Source organism: Coregonus clupeaformis, chromosome 20 (genome assembly GCF_020615455.1).
Source record: "Coregonus clupeaformis isolate EN_2021a chromosome 20, ASM2061545v1, whole genome shotgun sequence".
Lineage (NCBI taxonomy): Eukaryota > Metazoa > Chordata > Actinopteri > Salmoniformes > Salmonidae > Coregonus > Coregonus clupeaformis.
Window position 1 is genome coordinate 20629437 of NC_059211.1, and position 20532 is coordinate 20649968.

At 43.5% G+C, this 20532-nt stretch overlaps 1 protein-coding gene across 3 annotated transcripts in view; it reads right to left on the reverse strand.

Moving 5' to 3' along the window:
* nek7 (NIMA-related kinase 7) overlaps window positions 1-20532 on the reverse strand; it is a 131860-nt gene that overhangs the window by 81649 nt on the left and 29679 nt on the right. For all 3 annotated transcript variants that reach the window (XM_041840535.2, XM_041840534.2, XM_045205379.1), the window contains one exon: window positions 6995-7082. In XM_041840535.2, the coding sequence (XP_041696469.1) occupies window positions 6995-7054 (60 nt within the window). In that variant the 5' untranslated portion in view covers window positions 7055-7082. The remainder of the gene's footprint in view (window positions 1-6994; window positions 7083-20532) is intronic.

A 20532-nucleotide genomic window follows, 5' to 3' on the forward strand; every position in this document is an offset into this window, starting at 1 on the left:
TCAGTCACAGTGGTCAGGTATTCTGCCACTGTGTACTCTCTGTTTAGGGCCAAATAGCATTCTAGTTTGCTCTGTTTTTTTGTTTGTTCTTTCCAATGTGTCAAGTAATTCTCTTTTTGTTTTCTCATGATTTGGTTGGGTCTAGTTGTGTTGTTGTTGTTGTTGTTGTTGTTGTTGTTGTTGTTGTTGTTGTTGTTGTTGTTGTTGTTGTTGTTGTTGTTGTTGTTGTTGTTGTTGTTGTTGTTGTTGTCCTGGGGCTGTGTGGGGTCTGTTTGTGTTTGTGAACAGAGCCCCAGGACAAGCTTACTTAGGGGACTCTTCTCCAAGTTCATCTCTCTGTAGGTGATGGCTTTGTTATGGAAGGTTTGGGAATCGCTTCCTTTTAAGTGGTTATAGAATTTAACGGCTCTTTTCTGGATTTTGATAATTAGCGGGTATTGGCCTAATTCTGCTCTGCATGCATTATTTGGTGTTTTACGTTGTTCACGGAGGATGTTTTTGCAGAATTCTGCATGCAGAGTCTCAATTTGGTGTTTGTCCCATTTTGTGAATTCTTGGTTGGTGAGCGGACCCCAGACCTCAGAACCATAAAGGGCAATGGGTTCTATAACTGATTCAAGTATTTTTAGCCAGATCCTAATTGGTATGTCAAATTTTATGTTCCTTTTGATGGCATAGAAGGCCCTTCTTGCCTTGTCTCTCAGATCGTTCACAGCTTTGTGGAAGTTACCTGTGGCGCTGATGTTTAGGCCGAGGTATGTATAGTTTTTTGTGTGCTCTAGGGCAACGGTGTCTAGATGGAATTTGTATTTGTGGTCCTGGCAACTGGACCTTTTTTGGAACACCATTATTTTTGTCTTACTGAGATTTACTGTCAGGGCCCAGGTCAGACAGAATCTGTGCAGAAGATCTAGGTGCTGCTGTAGGCCCTCCTTGGTTGGTGACAGAAGCACCAGATCGTCAGCAAACAGAAGACATTTGACTTCAGATTCTAGTTGGGTGAGGGCGGGTGCTGCAGACTGTTCTAGTGCCCTCGCCAATTCGTTGATATATATATGTTGAAGAGTGTGGGGCTTAAACTGCATCCCTGTCTCACCCCACGGCCCTGTGGAAAGAAATGTGTGTGTTTTTTGCCAATTTTAACCGCACACTTGTTGTTTGTATACATGGATTTTATAATGTCGTATGTTTTTCCCCCAACCCCACTTTCCATCAATTTGTATAGCAGACCCTCGTGCCAAATTGAGTCAAAAGCTTTTTTGAAATCAACAAAGCATGAGAAGACTTTGCCTTTGTTTTGGTTTGTTTGTTTGTCAATTAGGGTGTGCAGGGTGAATACGTGGTCTGTCGTACGGTAATTTGGTAAAAAGCCAATTTGACATTTGCTCAGTACATTGTTTTCACTGAGGAAATGAACTAGTCTGCTGTTAATGATAATGCAGAGGATTTTCCCAAGGTTGCTGTTGACGCATATCCCACGGTAGTTATTGGGGTCAAATTTGTCTCCACTTTTGTGGATTGGGGTGATCAGTCCTTGGTTCCAGATATTGGGGAAGATGCCAGAGCTAAGGATGATGTTAAAGAGTTTAAGTATAGCTAATTGAAATTTGTTGTCTGTATATTTTATCATTTCATTGAGGATACCATCAACACCACAGGACTTTTTGGGTTGGAGGGTTTGTATTTTGTCCTGTAGTTCATTCAATGTAATTTGAGAATCCAGTGGGTTCTGGTAGTCTTTAATAGTTGATTCTAAGATTTGCATTTGATCATGTATATTTTTTTGCTGTTTGTTCTCTGTTATAGGGCCAAAAAGATTGGAGAAGTGGTTTACCCATACATCTCCGTTTTGGATAGATAGCTCTTCGTGTTGTTGTTTGTTTAGTGTTTTCCAATTTTCCCAGAAGTGGTTAGAGTCTATGGATTCTTCAATTACATTGAGCTGATTTCTGACATGCTGTTCCTTCTTTTTCCGTAGTGTATTTCTGTATTGTTTTAGTGATTCACCATAGTGAAGGCGTAGGCTCAGGTTTTCTGGGTCTCTATGTTTTTTGGTTGGATAGGTTTCTCAATTTCTTTCTTAGGTTTTTGCATTCTTCATCAAACCATTTATCACTGTTATTACTCTTCTTTGGTTTTCTGTTAGAGATTTTTAGATTTGATAGGGAAGCTGAGAGGTCAAATATACTGTTTAGGTTTTCTACTGCCAAGTTTACACCTTCACTATTACAGTGGAACGTTTTGTCCAGGAAGTTGTCTAGAATGGATTGAATTTGTTGTTTCCTAATTGTTTTTTGGTAGGTTTCAACACTACTTTCCTTCCATCTATAGCATTTCTTAATATTATTCAGTTCTTTTGGCTTTGATGCCTCATGATTGAGTATTGCTCTGTTCAAGTAGACTGTGATTTTGCTGTGGTCTGATAGGGGTGTCAGTGGGCTGACTGTGAACGCTCTGAGAGACTCTGGGTTGAGGTCAGTGATAAAGTAGTCTACAGTACTACTGCCAAGAGATGAGCTATAGGTGTACCTACCATCTCTCTCTCTCTCTCTCTCTCTCTCTCTCTCTCTCTCTCTCCCTCTCTCCCTCTCTCCCTCTCTCCCTCTCTCCCTCTCTCCCTCCCTCCCTCCCTCCCTCCATGGGAAACGTATGTTAACATTGCCAAAGCAAGTCAAATAGATAATAAACAAAAGTGAAATAAACAATAAATATTAACAGTAAACATTACACTCAGAAGTTCCAAAAGAATAAAGACATTTAAAATGTCATATTATGTCTATATACAGTGTTGTAATGATGTGCAAATAGTTGAAGTACAAAAGGGAAAATAAATAAACATAAATATTGGTTGTATTTACAATGGTGTTTGTTCTTCACTGGCCAAATAGCATTCTAGTTTGCTCAGTTTTTTTGTTAATTCTTTCCAATGTGTCAAGCAATTATCTTTATGTTTTCTCATGATTTGGTTGGGTCTAATTGTTTTGCTGTCTCTCTCTCTTTCAACTCAACATATACAAGGAACTGAGCACAATGCAGTCTCAACTCCAAGTCATTCCGGGTGGGAGAGGGGGGAAGAGATGAAGAGAGAGCGAGGAATGGAGAGGGGGGACTAGATGAAGAGAGAGAGAGGAATGGAGAGGGAGGAAGAGATTAAGAGAGAGAGAGACCGAGAGGGAGAGGAAAAAGGGGGCGAGAGAGAGAGAGACTGAAGGAGGGAAGTGAGGTGTGATGACAGTGGCAGTGCCATTAGCTGCCAGAGACAGGCCAGTGGTATAGGAGGTGGTATAGGAGGTGGTATAGGAGCTGGTATAGGAGGTGGTATAGGAGCCATCTCCCCCTCTCCCCATCACCAGCCTCCCTCTCCCATCACCATCCTCCCTCTCCCATCACCAGCCTCCCTCTCTCATCACCAGCCTCCCTCTCCCATCACCAGCCTCCCTCTCCCATCACCAGCCTCCCTCTCCCATCACCAGCCTCCCTCTCCCATCACCAGCCTCCCTCTCTCATCACCAGCCTCCCTCTCTCATCACCAGCCTCCCTCTCCCATCACCAGCCTCATCTCTCCCCATCACCAGCCTCATCTCTCCCCATCACCAGCCTCATCTCTCCCCATCACCAGCCTCCCTCTCCCATCACCAGCCTCATCTCTCCCCATCACCAGCCTCATCTCTCCCCATCACCAGCCTCATCTCTCCCCATCACCAGCCTCATCTCTCCCCATCACCAGCCTCCCTCTCCCATCACCAGCCTCCCATTACCTCCTCTACCCATCACCAACCTCACTTTACCTCCTCTCCCCATCACCAGCCTCCCTCTACCTCCTCTCCCCATCACTAGCCTCACTCTACCTCCTCTCCCCATCACCAGCCTCCCTCTACCCCCCTCTCCCCATCACCAGCCTCCCATCACCAGCCTCCCTCTCCCCATCACCAGCCTCTCTCTCCCATCACCAGCCTCCCTCTCCCATCACCAGCCTCCCTCTCCCCATCACCAGCCTCCCTCTCCCATCACCAGCCTCCCTCTCCCATCACCAGCCTCCCTCTCCCCATCACCAGCCTCCCTCTCCAAATCACCAGCCTCCCTTTACCCCCCTCTCTCCATCACCAGCCTCCCTCTCCCCATCACTAGCCTCACTCTACCTCCTCATCACCAGCCTCCCTCTCCCATCACCAGCCTCCCTCTCCCCATCACCAGCCTCCCTCTCCCCATCACCAGCCTCCCTCTCCCCATCACCAGCCTCCCTTTACCCCCCTCTCTCCATCACCAGCCTCCCTCTCCCCATCACTAGCCTCACTCTACCTCCTCTCCCCATCACCAGCCTCCCTCTACCCCCTCTCCCTATCACCAGCCTCCCATCACCAGCCTCCCTCTCCCCATCACCAGCCTCCCTCTCCCATCACCAGCCTCCCTCTCCCATCACCAGCCTCCCTCTCCCATCACCAGCCTCCCTCTCCCATCACCAGCCTCCCTCTCCCCATCACCAGCCTCCCTCTCCAAATCACCAGCCTCCCTTTACCCCCCTCTCCCCATCACCAGCCTCCCTCTCCCATCACCAGCCTCCCTCTCCCCATCACCAGCCTCCCTCTCCCATCACCAGCCTCCCTCTCCCCATCACCAGCCTCCCTCTCCAAATCACCAGCCTCCCTTTAGCCCCCTCTCCATCACCAGCCTTTCCCTCTACCTGCTCTCCCCATCACCAGCCTCCCTCTACCTCCTCTCCCCATCACCAGCCTCCCTCTACCTCCCTCTACCTCCTCTCCCCATCACCAGCCTCCCTCTACCTCCTCTCCCCATCACCAGCCTCCCTCTACCTCCTCTCCCCATCACCAGCCTCCCTCTACCTCCTCTACCCATCATCAGCCTCCCTCTCCCTCCTCTCCCCATGACCAGCCTCCCTCTACCTCCTCTCCCCATCACCAGCCTCCCTCTACCTCCTCTACCCATCACCAGCCTCCCTCTACCTCCTCTACCCATCACCAGCCTCCCTCTACCTCCTCTACCCATCACCAGCCTCCCTCTACCTCCTCTCCCCATCACCAGCCTCCCTCTCCCCATCACCAGCCTCCCTCTACCTCCTCTCCCCAGCTTCTCTGTACCACACTCTGTCTGTACACCTTCATTCCCTCTCCTTTAACCTTCTCTCGTCTCCTCTCCCATCCTCAGCCAGCTCAGAACTTCCATACAATATTCATCACTCCATCCATCCATCCATCCATCCATCCATCCATCTTTCCATCCATCCTTCCCTACCCTACCCCGCCAGTGTTTTTCTCTCTGCTCCTCTTCAATCTGTACCTGTACCACGCCACATTCGCTCGCTTAAAACCCTCCGCCTTGTCTCACAGTTTACACACACACACACACTCACACACAGATGAGCCTATCAAAATCTGTAGCGACGATCAAAACCTGTTTTGAGAATATCTCCCTCCTACACACTCAAAGAGCAAATGCACCATTAAAAATGCACATGGTACCAGCTCATTCACTTTACCTAATGCATATGCATAATACCTCCGGGACTAAGTGATATGATATCGCCACCGATACAGAGAGTCATTCACCGCACGTATATACAATTCACATTTTCAGGAGGGGAGTTTTTTTTGGGGGGGGAGCAGATTAAACTGAGAGTAAGTGTGAAATAGATTGAGGACTTTTTGAAAGAGAAGCATCTGTCTGCTGACAGGCTGATAGCACAGGCGGCTGGTGACACCTTAATTGGGGAGGACGAGCTCTTAGTAATGGCTGGAATGGAATAAATGGAATGGGGTTGACAATTCAAAAACATGGTTTCCATGGTTTCCTTATGTTTGATATCATTCAATTTACTTCATTCCAGTCATTATTGTGAGCCGTCCTTCCCTCACCAGCCTCCTGTGGCTGATAGGCATCTAGCTCCATACTGTATCTCTAACAGGAAGTAGAATGCCTGGATCTGGAAGGCCTGCTGTGTTTTACAACCTAACTGTAAAATCTCATCTTGCATAAACTAATAACATGCATGTTATTAGATCTACTTCTAAATATATTTCCTATATTTTAAGACAATCATGAAAGAGATAATGAACTGACATTAGGCTAAATAGTGAAAAACAGACAGAGGAAATCATTATTACCACATGGAATATGATATCTCAGTGTTAGAAAGAAAAACTCAAATAAATCATGAAAATCTTTTCTCACTCTTTATTTTCTGTGCTCAACCCAACTATCCTTCAATTAGATATTAAACATCTTCCAAAAAAATTTACCCCCTGGCTATTTCACAGTTAATATTGCACTGGCTTGTAATTAAGCATTTCACTGTAAGGTCTACACCTGTTGTATTCGGCGCATGTGACAAATAAAATTTGATTTGATTTGGATTTGTTACACAAATATTTGCGTTAGAACAATTTTTTTTGCGTTAGAAAAAGTGGTTGTTTTCCTGTTTCCTCTCCAGTGTCTCGATATGGATTGTCTGGGCGAATCCTCCTTGTTATAAAGTCCATTCAATACATTGAGGGGCCAGAAACATCCTTGTGCATGAAGGAGATCGATGAGGATGATGTACGATACTGCTATATGCACCATTAAAACATGAATGTTATGGAACTCAAATCTCCACAAGCCTCCAGAGGTTCAATCAATACTAACTCTCTATCTCCACCATTCATCTAGCCTATCCGATCTGCATATACTGTATGATTCAGGCCTTAGTCAATTTACAATTTGTAGTATTTATAATACTATTACAAATACAGTAATTTTGACATGCATTTTGTTCCAAACTTTACTTGGAATCGACTATAGCCTAATTTGTACTTTACCTTATTTACATGAATTGACTAACTTAAAATAAAGGTATTGCGTAAATCTGAATGATTATTTGTGAGTAAACACAAACGTAAAGGGATCTTACCTGTGGCTGGAATATAGGTACTGCTGCCTGCTGGCCTTGTGGTTGGGTGAGGGTGGGTTAAGGGTGCGGGTTAGGGTGAAGGGATCTTACCTGTGGCTGGAATATAGGTACTGCTGCCTGCTGGCCTTGTGGTTGGGCGTCCATGTCCATGGTGTCAGGAGATCAATCCCTCACACCTCTGAGGAAACAAACATAACCTACAGTTAAAGGTACAATAGTCAGAAATCCCTCCGCCATTTCCTGGTTGCTAAAATTCTAATGGTTCAGCCAATTTCAGTTTATGTGACAAAACAAGCAATGTATAGTGTAGAGAATAATTGTACCATCTAAAACTCTGTGAAATACGTTTTCAATTACAATTTTTGTTTTGTTTTTTCAGCTGTTTGAAGCTGGTGTACACAACCAAACATAAAAACAGCAATAACGAAAACTAAGAACGGGAAGCATAGAAATAGCGCACATAGAACAGATCTACTGCTTGGTTTCAGACTTGCTTTCAATTAGTATGACAGATCTATAACTCACATTACTACATGAATTTGGTCAGGTCACCCAAACTGCGCCTTTAACATTATAGTCACAAACTCCAATCAATGTTAGCCCAATAAAAACACCTCTCTTTTCCCTCACAGCCAGGTAGAAACATTCCCGGGAAGTACAGTGGCTTGCGAAAGTATTCACCCCCCTTGGCATTTTTCCTATTTTGTTGCCTTACAACCTGGAATAAAATATTTTTTGCGGGTTTATATCATTTGATTTACACAACATGCCTACCACTTTGAAGATGAATTTTTTTTATTTATTGTGAAACAAACAAAAAATAAGACAAAAAAACAGAAAACTTGAGCGTGCATAACTATTCACCCCCCCCAAAGTCAATACTTTGTAGAGCCACCTTTTGCAGCAATTACAGCTGCAAGTCTCTTGGGGTATGTCTCTATAAGCTTGGCACATCTAGCCACTGGGATATTCGCCCATTCTTCAAGGCAAAACTGCTCCAGCTCCTTCAAGTTGGATGGGTTCCGCTGGTGTACAGCAATCTTTAAGTCATACCACAGATTCTCAATTGGATTGAGGTCTGGGCTTTGAATAGGCCATTCCAAGATATTTAAATGTTTCCCCTTAAACCACTCGAGTGTTGCTTTAGCAGTATGCTTAAGGTCATTGTCCTGCTGGAAGGTGAACCTCCGTCCCAGTCTCAAATCTCTGGAAGACTGAAACAGGTTTCCCTCAAGAATTTTCCTGTATTTAGCGCCATCCATCATTCCTTCTATTCCACCATGGGGATGGTGTTCTCGGGGTAATGAGAGGTGTTGGGTTTGCGCCAGACATAGCATTTTCCTTGATGGTCAAAAAGCTCAATTTTAGTCTCATCTGATCAGAGTACCTTCTTCCATATGTTTGGGGAGTCTCCTACATGCCTTTTGGCGAACACCAAACGTGTTTGCTTATTTTTGTCTTTAAGCAATGGCTTTTTTCTGGCCACTCTTCCGTAAAGCCCAGCTCTGTGGAGTGTACGGCTTAAAGTGGTCCTATGGACAGATACTCCAATCTCCGCTGTGGAGCTTTGCAGCTCCTTCAGGGTTATCTTTGGTCTCTTTGTTGCCTCTCTGATTAATGCCCTCCTTGCCTGGTCCATGAGTTTTGGTGGGCGGCCCTCTCTTGGCAGGTTTGTTGTGGTGCCATATTCTTTAAATTCTTTTATAATGGATTTAATGGTGCTCCGTGGGATGTTCAAAGTTTCGGATATTTTTTTTTATAACCCAACCCTGATCTGTACTTCTCCACAACTTTGTCCCTGACCTGTTTGGAGAGCTCCTTGGTCTTCATGGTGCCGCTTGCTTGGTGGTGCCTCTTGCTTAGTGGTGTTGCAGACTCTGGGGCCTTTCAGAACAGGTGTATATATACTGAGATCATGTGACAGATCATGTGACACTTAGATTGCACACAGGTGGACTTCATTTAACCAATTATGTGACTTCTGAAGGTAATTGCTTGCACCAGATCTTATTTAGGGGCTTCATAGCAAAAGGGGTGAATACATATGCACACACTCCCTTTCCATTATTTTTTAGAATGTTTTGAAACAAGTTATTTTTTTCATTTCACTTCACCAATTTGGACTATTTTGTGTATGTCCATTACATGAAATCCAAATAAAAATCAATTTAAATTATAGGTTGTAATTCAACAAAATAGGAAAAACGCCAAAGGGGGTGAATACTTTTGCAAGGCACTGTAGAACATCCAGTTACCTCAACATTACCTCTAGAGAAGAACTCCTCACTCCGCCATCTAACAGTCCAAAAACACACACACTAGAAACACCACACTCCTGGAGACAGCCTGAGCATTACAGAGCCTGAGACAATAATGTGTTTCTGAGGTGACTGTTGCCTGGGTACTGTCTGTCTGCCTAGCTGGGTACTGTCTGTCTAGGTCTCTATGGATCTGATAGCCTTTGTGTTACGGAGTCTGACCTGCTCTTATAGACCTCCAACACAGCTCGAGTTGCACTGGCTTTGGCAGAGTTTCAATGTTGGATTGACAACAAAAGACAAGACCACACACATTCCATCCATTGAGTTCCAGAATGAATGTATGGGGAATGACATGTAATCACCTTGTAGCAAAAGTTTACAGGTAGGTCCTTACTGTAGTCAATTATGTTTGCCAATGACATACAAAAGGTGATATCTAAAGTGGTGTGTACAGTGTACTAATTGTGTGTTCTAGCTTGTTACAGTGTATTTACTTACCATAGCGTATTCCACTGGTCGTTTTTACTGAATAGCCCCAGGTCTGTTTAATACACTTGAAAGTGTTGCCAAGAAGAAGAATTTAAAATTCATGTTGAAAAAAAGAATGATGCAAAAATCCTATTCAGTCGTGCAACTTGTTCATGATTCGAGGGCTGCTTCCCCATGTGTACCCATAGTATAAGCATATTCCCAGGACTTAGGGTCAACATATGCTCTGGAATCTAACCCAAACATGTACATATTCAGTAACGTATGTTGGCTAGTAGATTTGGGTGGTATACCGTATATATCTTATACACTGTATTTTGAAATACTGACGGTATGACTTTCAATATACGCCCCGTGTAGCTCAGTTGGTAGAGCATGGCGCTTGCAACGCCAGGGTTGTGGGTTCGATTCCCACGGGGGGCCAGTATTGAAAAAAAAAAATTAATAATAATGTATGCATTCACTAACTGTAAGTCGCTCTGGATAAGAGCGTCTGCTAAATGACTAAAATGTAAAATGTAAATATCGTCCACAAAAAATATATAATTATAATTCAGTTGAGCCAGTCACATGGTATTCTTGTTTACAAAGACCACGTGGCACAAACGTGACGTGACGAGCCACTGTTAAACAGCACAAGAGAGGTGATCAAGTTACACTTGAAATTCACTACTAATGTTTGCCAGCTAAAGATGTGCCAAATACATTTTCTCCAGCTCAGGGCTCCAGCTATGCATTTGGTCAATCCCCTCCTGGATCAAGTGTGGAAAGCATTTTGAGATAGTGGTATTACTTTATGAGCTGAATTGTCTGTCCTTTCATTTTGTTAATGTTCGCTTGCGCTGGTTAGCATTTACCTAGCATCCGCTAGTACTTTGCTAGCATAAAAACATATATAAAATAACTAGATGGTAATTTTCCATGAAGGTCAAATAGTGTGAGTTGCTTCAGTTCTTTTAAAAAATGTGCCAGTGGATAGGATAGCCTGAACATGTGAAAGTTGGTTTGGTGTCTCTAGCTTGAAAAGTTCAAGAGTTACTGTTGGTGGGTTATTTTAAGCAAACTGATGCACATTTCTATAGTTATATACTGAACAAAAATATAAACGCAACATGCAAAGTGTTGGTCCAATGTTTCATGAGCTGAAATAAAAATTCCCAACCGCAGACAACATGTAATCACGCCAACCTAGGACCACCACATCCGGCTTCTTTACCTGCGGGATCATCTGAGACCAGCCACCCAGACAGCTGTTGAAACGGAGGAGTATTTCTGTCTGTAATAAAGCCCTTTTGTGGGGAAAAACTCATTCTGATTGGCTGGGCCTGGCTCCCCTGTGGGTGGGCTTGGCTCCCAAGTGGGTGGGCTTATGGCTACGCCCCTGCCCTGTCATGTGAAATCCATAGATTAGGGCCTAATAACTTTCTCGATTGACTGATTTCCTACTATGAACTGTAACTCAGTAAAATCGTTGAAATTGTTGCATGTTGCGTTTATATTTTTGTTCAGTATAGTTGATAGAAGTTTTAAAGAATTTGAAGTTAGGATAGCCTGAATGTTTTAAAGTTGGTCTTGCATCTTAATTGGCCAAGGAGCAGGACCATTTAGAATCGCTACCTCTGTATTTCTATGGTTCCCTTTCAAACTCATGTTAATTTATGAAAATGTTTAATGTTTATAGCTCAAAAATGTGTATATATATATATAGTATAACAAATATTTTGACAAGCAATCTAAGTAGGGTCAGCATGAACATCTCGACGTTGGTTTGGAGTTGATAGCTTAAATCGGTAAAAGAGGAGATGGGTCTATTTGTAAGTCGCTCTGGATAAGAGCGTCTGCTAAATGACGTAAATGTAAATGTAGAATTTGTGATTGTCTTTACATTCTAGTCTATAGCCCTTTTTTGCCATTGAAATGCATTGGTATCCCTAGCAACGGCTCCGTTTGGTTTGCTCAATGACGAGACATGAGAGAGCGGTTTGCTGACATTAGCTAGCTACTTTTCGTCACTCCAAACTCCGACAAACAGCTGTAACTATTGATTGGCAGGAAATAATTATGTTCTAAGTCTATATTTGAATAGCAGAGAAGTACACCAAGATGCCATAAATCAAATCAAAATTGTATTTGTTACATGCGCCGAATACAATGCTTACTTACAAGCCCTTAACCAACAATGCAGTTTTAAGAAAGAATACCAATGAAATACAAAAAAAAAACATTACAATGTTGTTGTTTTTTTAAATAGAAGTACCAAATAATTAAAGAGAGGAAGTAAAATAACAATAGCGAGGCTATATACAGGGGGTACCGGTTAGTCGAGGTAATATGTACATGTAGGTAGAGTTATTAAAGGGACTGCGCATAGATAATAAACAGAGAGTAGCAGCAGCGTAAAGGGTGGGGGGTGGGGGGGATGCAATGCAAATAGTCTGGGTAGCCATTTGATTAGATGTTCAGGAGTCTTATGGCTTGGGGGTAGAAGCTGTTTAGAAGCCTCTTGGACCTAGACTTGGTGCTCCGGTACCGCTTGCCGTGAGGTAGCAGAGAGAACAGTCTATGACTAGGGTGGCTGGAGTCTTTGACAATTTTTAGAACCTTCCTCTGACACCGCCTGGTATAGAGGTCCTGGATGGCAGGAAGCTTAGCCCCAGTGATGTACTTGGCCGTACGCACTACCCTCTGTAGTGCCTTGCGGTCGGAGAAAGAAAGAAAGAAAGAACGAAAGAACGAAAGAACGAAAACGGTATGAAGGTATGGAAATCTGGATACCACCTAACCGTACTGGCTAGCACATTCACAAACACAACATTTTATGCAGGCTGTACCTACCTACCTACCTACCTACCTTTCCTACCGACATGCATGCATAACAATAGCCACATGTTATGCACACACATAATGGGGGATGCATACATTCACATATAGGATGAAATAAATACACACACACACACACACGGGGCTAAGAGAAACGACTCTATGCAGTGAGAGTAAATCAGTTGATGTGTGACTGACAAGGAGCAAATAGAGGATCCAGGTCATGTTATTTTCTCCCCTCAGCCAGATGCGGAGAGAGAGAGGCCTGGTCTGACTCTATACAGCATATACAGTAGATAGATACAGGCTTCACAATTAGGATCTCTCACTATCTGTCACCATCAGCATCGGCTCTGTCCCACCACCATGACACACACACACACAGACACCCACACTATCCTGATGCACTGAGGGGGTATACAATACGAACACTCCCTTGCACAAACACAATGCTTGATTCACACACATACACACACACGCGAGTCACACATTTGTGTTGGTGTGTATCCTTCCCTGTGAGACTCTGTCTGTCTCTGTCTGGTTGTCAGGACAGGAGACAGAGGGAGCTCCAGCATTCCCCCACGTAGCCAATTAAAATGCCCCGTTCAGGAGTTGCAGAGTGACACGCCGTCTCCGTGGCGATAGAATTCGGGTGATTTAGTAAAGGTTAATCAGGATAATTAGCTGTGAATCTCCCGACGTGTCGTTGAGTGGCAGTGTGGCACACGCTAAGGGCTGTCCGCCATCACCGCTATTGTTGTTGGTTTGGTTAGGCTTTAGTTTTCTGGTATTCCGGGTTCATTTGCCTCCGAGTGCCGGGCTTTGAAAATCTTAAAAAGTGTTTGCACAACACGATCTCTCCTGGGATTGTGTTGGGAATCTTTTTTCCCCTCTTCTGAAATGTACATTAAAAGCCTGTTTTCAAGTAATTTATCAGCATTCAAATGCAAAGATTTCTTAAATTAGGGGAATTAAAAATAGCTAACGCTGGGGAGGGAGACTAAAATATCATCAGAATAGCTCAGTTCAACGTCTGAGTCCCATACAACATGATCTGCTAATAAATGCTCAGTTCAACGTCTGAGTCCCATACAACATGATCTGCTAATAAATGCTCAGTTCAACGTCTGAGTCCCATACAACATGATCTGATAATAAATGCTCAGTTCAACGTCTGAGTCCCATACAACATGATCTGCTAATAAATGCTCAGTTCAACGTCTGAGTCCCATACAACATGATCTGCTAATAAATGTACGAATAAAGTCATCAAAGAATAAATGACACAATCCCTGACAGCTCATCCTTTGCCAAACCCTTGATGGAAATCCTAAATCTTCTATCACAAAATAGCCTACATTCATAAAACAAACAGTTGGCTAAGTGACGTACCCTGGCACACCAAAAATGGAAGTAACTGCAAAGATTTGGTCTTGAAGATGTAATTTTTTCTTCTAGCTGGACCATTCGCCTCTAGACCACTTGCTGTGGTCCATAAGCCAGTGAGGATGCAGTGCCTGCTGTGCTGCAGCCTGACATTGGGCTGGGGTGGGGTGTTGTTTGGGCCATGAGTTACCATCACTAGTGGTTATTAACACTCCAGTCTCCTCTCCTGCTGAGGTTTCAGATGGGGGCTGACGCTAGCACTCCTCTCCACTCACTGACCCGGCTCCGTGTCAAAATACCCACGAGGCATCTGGGTTCTAACATCTCAACATCCCACACCCTCGTTAACAGGATCAATTAAGACTGCCAGTTTACATCAGAGCAGGGGAGATACACTAACGAGGAAAGAACAATTAACGGCCAGCACTCACTCATTCTGGAGGAGCAAACGATGTGAGCAATGTAGCAAGCACACAAACATAAACACACAGTCCAATTCGGTCAAAATCAGTTTCTGGGGCGACAAAATAAAGCAATGGTCAACAAAAAAAAAGAAGATATTCTGACAAAGAAAGATAGATCTAGATCTAGATACTGTTTTCTTATTTCTATAAGTGTATTTCAATCCGACTTTATGTTTAATCCCATCTTTGATCCTCGTTTTCTGAATTTTGGCTACAAAGACAGACTACTGTGTAGTCCTCTGTAGCTCAGCTGGTAGAGCACGGCGCTTGTAACGCCATGGTAGTGGGTTCGATCCCCGGGACCACCCATACACAAAAATGTATGCACGCATGACTGTAAGTCGCTTTGGATAAAAGCGTCTGCTAAATGGCATTTTATATTATTATTATACTGACTAGTATCAATAATTTCATCCCCCCCCAGACTCCCATCCAAACCATGTCACCTACGCCCCTCCACTATCCCCCATTCCCCAACCTCTCTCCTTGTTAGCCTGATGAGCTGGTTCAGAGTGTGATGGAGCGCAGCACCAGGAGAGGAAAGGCCAACACTGGCTTTAGCTCCACTTTCATCTCAACTTCTTCCTCTCTGCATTATTCATTTAAGAGAGAAGAAAAACAAAGGGAGGGGGATTAAAGAAGTGGATCAAGGAGAGGAGGAAGGGAGAGAGGTGTTAAACAGTCCTGTTAACCAGTACATAGCCCAGACCTATGGATATACAGACTGATGAGCCTGTATGCTTTCTCTCCTCAAATGTGTGTTACAGAAAGAGGAACAGAGAGATAGAGGAACAGAGAGAGAGAGAGAGGAACAGAGAGAGAGAGAGAGAGAGAGAGAGAGAGAGAGAGAGAGAGAGAAACAGAGAGAGAGAGAGAGAGAGAGAGGAACAGAGAGAGAGAGAGAGAGAGAGAAACAGAGAGAGAGAGAGAGAGAGAGAGAGAGAGAGAGAGAGAGAGAGAGAGAGAGGAACACAGAGAGAGAGAGAGAGAGAGAGGAACAGAGAGAGAGAGAGGAACAGAGAGAGAGAGAGGAACAGAGAGAGAGAGAGAGAGAGAGAGAGAGAGAGAGAGGAACAGAGAGAGAGAGAGAGAGAGAGAGAGAGGAAACAGAGAGAGAGAGATAGAGAGGAACAGAGAGAGAGAGAGAGAGAGAGAGAGAGAGAGAGAGAGAGAGAGAGAGAGAGAGAGAGAGAGAGAGAGAGAGAGAGAGAGAGAGAGAGAGAGAGAGAGAGAGAGAGAGAGAGAGAGAGAGAGAGAGCAGAGAGAGAGAGAGAGAGAGAGAGAGAGAGAGAGGAACAGAGAGAGAGAGAGAGAGAGAGAGATGTTTATTTATGTTTATTTATTTTCCCTTTTGGAAAGAATTAACAAAAAAACTGAGCAAACTAGAATGCTATTTGGCCCTAAACAGAGAGTACACAGTGGCAGAATACCTGACCACTGACTGACCCAAACTTAAGGAAAGCTTTGAATATGTACAGACTCAGTGAGCATAGCCTTGCTATTGAGAAAGGCAGACCTGGCTCTCATTTTCACATTTTAGTCATTTAGCAGACGCTCTTATCCAGAGCGACTTACAGGAGCAATTAGGGTTAAGTGCCTTGCTCAAGGGCACATCGACAGATTTGTTCCCCTAGTCGGCTCGGGGATTTGAACCAGCGACCTTTCGGTTACTGGCACAACGCTCTTAACCACTAAGCTACCTGCCGCCCTCTCAAGAGAAGACAGGCTATGTGCACACTGCCCACAAAATGAGGTAGAAACTGAGCTGCACTTCCTAACCTCCTGCCAAATGTATACCCATATTGGAGACACATGTTTGCATCAGATTATACAGATCCACAAAGAATTCAAAAACAAATCCCATCTTGATAAACTCCCATATCTACTGGGTGAAAAACCACAGTGTGCCATCACAGCAGCAAGATTTGTGACCTGTTGCCACAAGAAAAGGGCAACCAGGTGAAGAACAAACATCATTGTAAATACTACTCATATTTATGTTTATTTATTTTTTCCCTTTTGTACTTTAACTATTTGCACATTGTTACAACACTGTATATATACATAATATGACATTTTAAATGTCTTTATTCTTTTGGAACTTCTGAGTGTAATGTTTACTGTTAATATTTATTGTTTATTTCACTTTTGTTTACTATCTATTTCACTTGCTTTGGCAACGTTAACATACGTTTCCTATGCCAATAAAGCCCTTTGAATTGAATTGAGAGGAACAGAGAGATATAGAGGGAGAGAGAGAGGAACAGAGACAGGAACAGAGAGAGGGGAACAGAGAGAGGAACAGAGAGAGGAACAGAGAGAGGAACAGAGACAGGAACAGAGAGAGGGGAACAGAGAGAGGAACAGAGAGAGGAACAGAGAGAGGAACAGAGAGAGGGACAGAGAGAGGGACAGAGACAGGAACAGAGAGAGGGGAACAGAGAGAGGAACAGAGAGAGGGACAGCGAGAGGGGAACAGAGACAGGTACAGAGAGAGAGGAACAGAGAGAGGGGAACAGAGAGAGGGGAACAGAGACAGGAACAGAGAGAGGAACAGAGAGAGGAACAGAGAGAGGAACAGATAGAGGAACAGAGAGAGGGGAACAGAGAGTGGAACCGAGACAGGAACAGAGAGAGGAACAGAGACAGGAACAGAGAGAGGGGAACAGAGAGAGGAACAGAGACAGGAACAGAGAGAGGGGAACAGAGAGAGGAACAGAGACAGGTACAGAGAGAGAGGAACAGAGAGAGGGGAACAGAGAGAGGGGAACAGAGAGAGGAACAGAGAGAGGAACAGAGACAGGAACAGAGAGAGGAACAGAGAGAGGAACAGAGAGAGGAACAGAGAGAGAGGAACAGAGAGAGGGGAACAGAGAGAGGGGAACAGAGAGAGGAACAGAGAGGGGAACAGAGAGAGGAACAGAGAGAGGAACAGAGAGAGGGGAACAGAGGGAGGAACAGAGAGAGGAACAGAGACAGGAACAGAGAGAGGAACAGAGACAGGAACAGAGACAGGAACAGAGAGAGGGGAACAGAGAGAGGGGAACAGAGAGAGAGGGACAGAGAGAGGAACAGAGACAGGAACAGAGAGAGGAACAGAGAGAGGAACAGAGAGAGGAACAGAGAGAGAGGAACAGAGAGAGGGGAACAGAGAGAGGGGAACAGAGAGAGGAACAGAGAGGGGAACAGAGAGAGGAACAGAGAGAGGAACAGAGAGAGGGGAACAGAGGGAGGAACAGAGAGAGGAACAGAGACAGGAACAGAGAGAGGAACAGAGACAGGAACAGAGACAGGAACAGAGAGAGGGGAACAGAGAGAGGGGAACAGAGAGAGAGGGACAGAGAGAGGGGAACAGAGGGAGGAACAGAGAGAGGAACAGAGACAGGAACAGAGAGAGGAACAGAGACAGGAACAGAGACAGGAACAGAGAGAGGGGAACAGAGAGAGGGGAACAGAGAGAGAGGGACAGAGAGAGAGATAGAGCGAGAGAGATACAGAGACATAGAGAGAGAAAGATAGACAGGGGATAGAAAAATATAGATGTGACTGTAGCACATACTGTATACACAACTGTAGCTCTGGGGATACGATCTGTGTGACTCAAAGGCACATTTGAGCAGCAGAAGACAGTGGAAGTGGTGTCCATGATTACAAGAAGCAAGGAAACCTTTGAATTTGTCTTGATGAAAGCCATAGGCCCAGGCCTCATCTGATCTGATGATGACTCTGCTCGGCTAGGCTTTGACAGAAGATACACGGGCTATGATAGCGGTCTCGAGATATTAAAAGAATATTTAACATTCTCTATTTATTTTAATCACTATTCAAATCATTACTCTGGATGGAAGTGTGTGTGTGTGTGTGTGTGTGTGTGTGTGTGTGTGTGTGTGTGTGTGTGTGTGTGTGTGTGTGTGTGTGTTCCACCACCAACGGTCTTTGAGTTGGTATCTTAGGATTTAACGGAAAAAGAAATGGAGCAACCTCATTGTCTCTCTGGGTGGGAGAGGCGGCTTTGAAACTGGCTTCACAGAACAGTTAGCAACACAGTCAAACACTTTCCACTTTCAAAAGTTCGCAATCAGAATTCAACAACGGATGTTAATCAGATGCTAATCACATCTCTCCCAAATGAACCTTTGTGAACGGCTGTATTAATCATTTAGAGAAATAGTGGACCTAATTGATTCCAAAATGTTAAATAGACCTCAGGAGGAATAATGACCCATCCAGGTGAATTGCCTTTATTTATGTTATCCAATACAGTTTTGAGTTAATTGAGAGAGATTTGGGCTCCCAGTGAGGTGACTTCCTCTGTTGAGAGAAGAGGATTTCTTAATTCTTTCAGAAAGGACTTATTCTGTCTTGGTGTGGATTTCCAATCAGAGGTGTACAGTTCTTTATAGAAGCGGGATAATCTTCGATTGATTAATTTGGGTTGATAGTAATTCCCCTGTTTAAGATTCTTCAATAGTTGCTATATCAGCTAATTGATCATTACTGCTTAGCTTTTTGGCCAATAAACGACTGGGAGGATTACCATGGAAGTAATGGTTGAGTCTAACTCTGCTCTGTCTTATCAATACATTAAGTTCTGACTTTACTTTGGAAAGAGTAATAGATTGCCTTCAGAAAGTATTCACACCCCTTGACTTTTTCCAAATGTTGCTGTGTTACATCCTGAATTTAAAATGGATTAAATTGAGATTTTGTGTCACTGATCTACACATAATACCCCATAATGTCAGTGGAATTATGATTGTTTGGGAAATTAATAAAAAATGAAAAGCCAAGTCAATAAGTATCCAACCCCATTGTTATGGCAAGAATAAATAAGTTCAGGAGTAAAAATGTGCTTAACATGATTTTTGAATGACTACTGTACCTCATCTCTGTACCCCACACATACATATAATTGTAAGGTCCCTCAGTCGAGCAGTGAATTTCAAACACAGATTCAACCAGGGATGTTTTCCAACGCCTCGCAAAGAAGGACACCTATTGGTAGATGAATAAAAATGAAATAAAAAGCAGACATTGAATATCCCTTATTTATTAATTGGATGGTGTATCAATACACCCAGTCACTACAAAGACACAGGCGTTGTTCCTAACTCAGTTGCAGGAGAGGAAGGAAACCACTCAGGGATTTCACCATCTGGCCAATGGTGACTTTAAAACAGTTACAGTTTAATGGCTGTGAGGATGGATCAACAACATTGTAGTTACTCCACAATACTAACCTAATTGACAGTGAAAAGAAGGAAGCCTGTACAGAATACAATTATTCCAAAACATGGATCCTGTTTGCAACAAGGCACTAAAAGTAATACTGCAAAAAAAGTTGGCAAAGCAATTCACTTTTTGTCCTGAATACAAAGTGTTATGTTTGGGGCAAATCCAATACAACACATTACTGAGTACCACTCTCCATATTTTCAAGCTTAGTGGTGGCTGCATCATGTTATGCTTGTAATCATTAAGGACTGGGGAGTTTGTCAGGATAAAAAAGAAATGGATAGGCAAAATTATAGAGGAAAACCTGGTTCAGTCTGCTTTCCACCAGACACTGGGAGATGAATTCACCTTTCAGCAGGACAATAACCTAAAACACAAAGCCTATACACTTGAGTTGCCTACCAAGACTACACGGAATGTTCCAGAGTGGTAGAGTTACAGCTTTGACTTAAATTTACTTGAAAATCTGTGGCAAGACTTGAAAAAGGGCTGTCTAGCAATGTATCAACAACCAACTTGACAGAGCTTGAAAAATAAGAATAATGTGCAAATATTCTACAATCCAGGTGTGCAAGGCTCTTATAGACTTACCCAGAAAGACTCACAGCTGAAATCAATGCCAAAATGTGATTCTAACATGAACTGACTCAGGGGTGTGAATACTTATGTAATGGAGATATTTCTGTATTTCATTTTCAATAAAATTAGCAAACATTTCTAAAAACATGTTTTCACTTTGTCATTATGGGGTATTGTGTGTAAATGGGTGAGAAAAAAACATTTAATCAATTTTGAATTCAGGCCGTAACAACAAAATGTGGAGTAAGTCAATGGTTAGGAATACTTTCTGAAGGCACTGTACTTTATCAAATTAGAGCGCAAAGTGAAACAGTAACGAGTGCAGCTTATCATTACTTTCACCATAACAGTGGTGTAAACATTACGCCAAACACTTGCACAACGAAATTGCCCC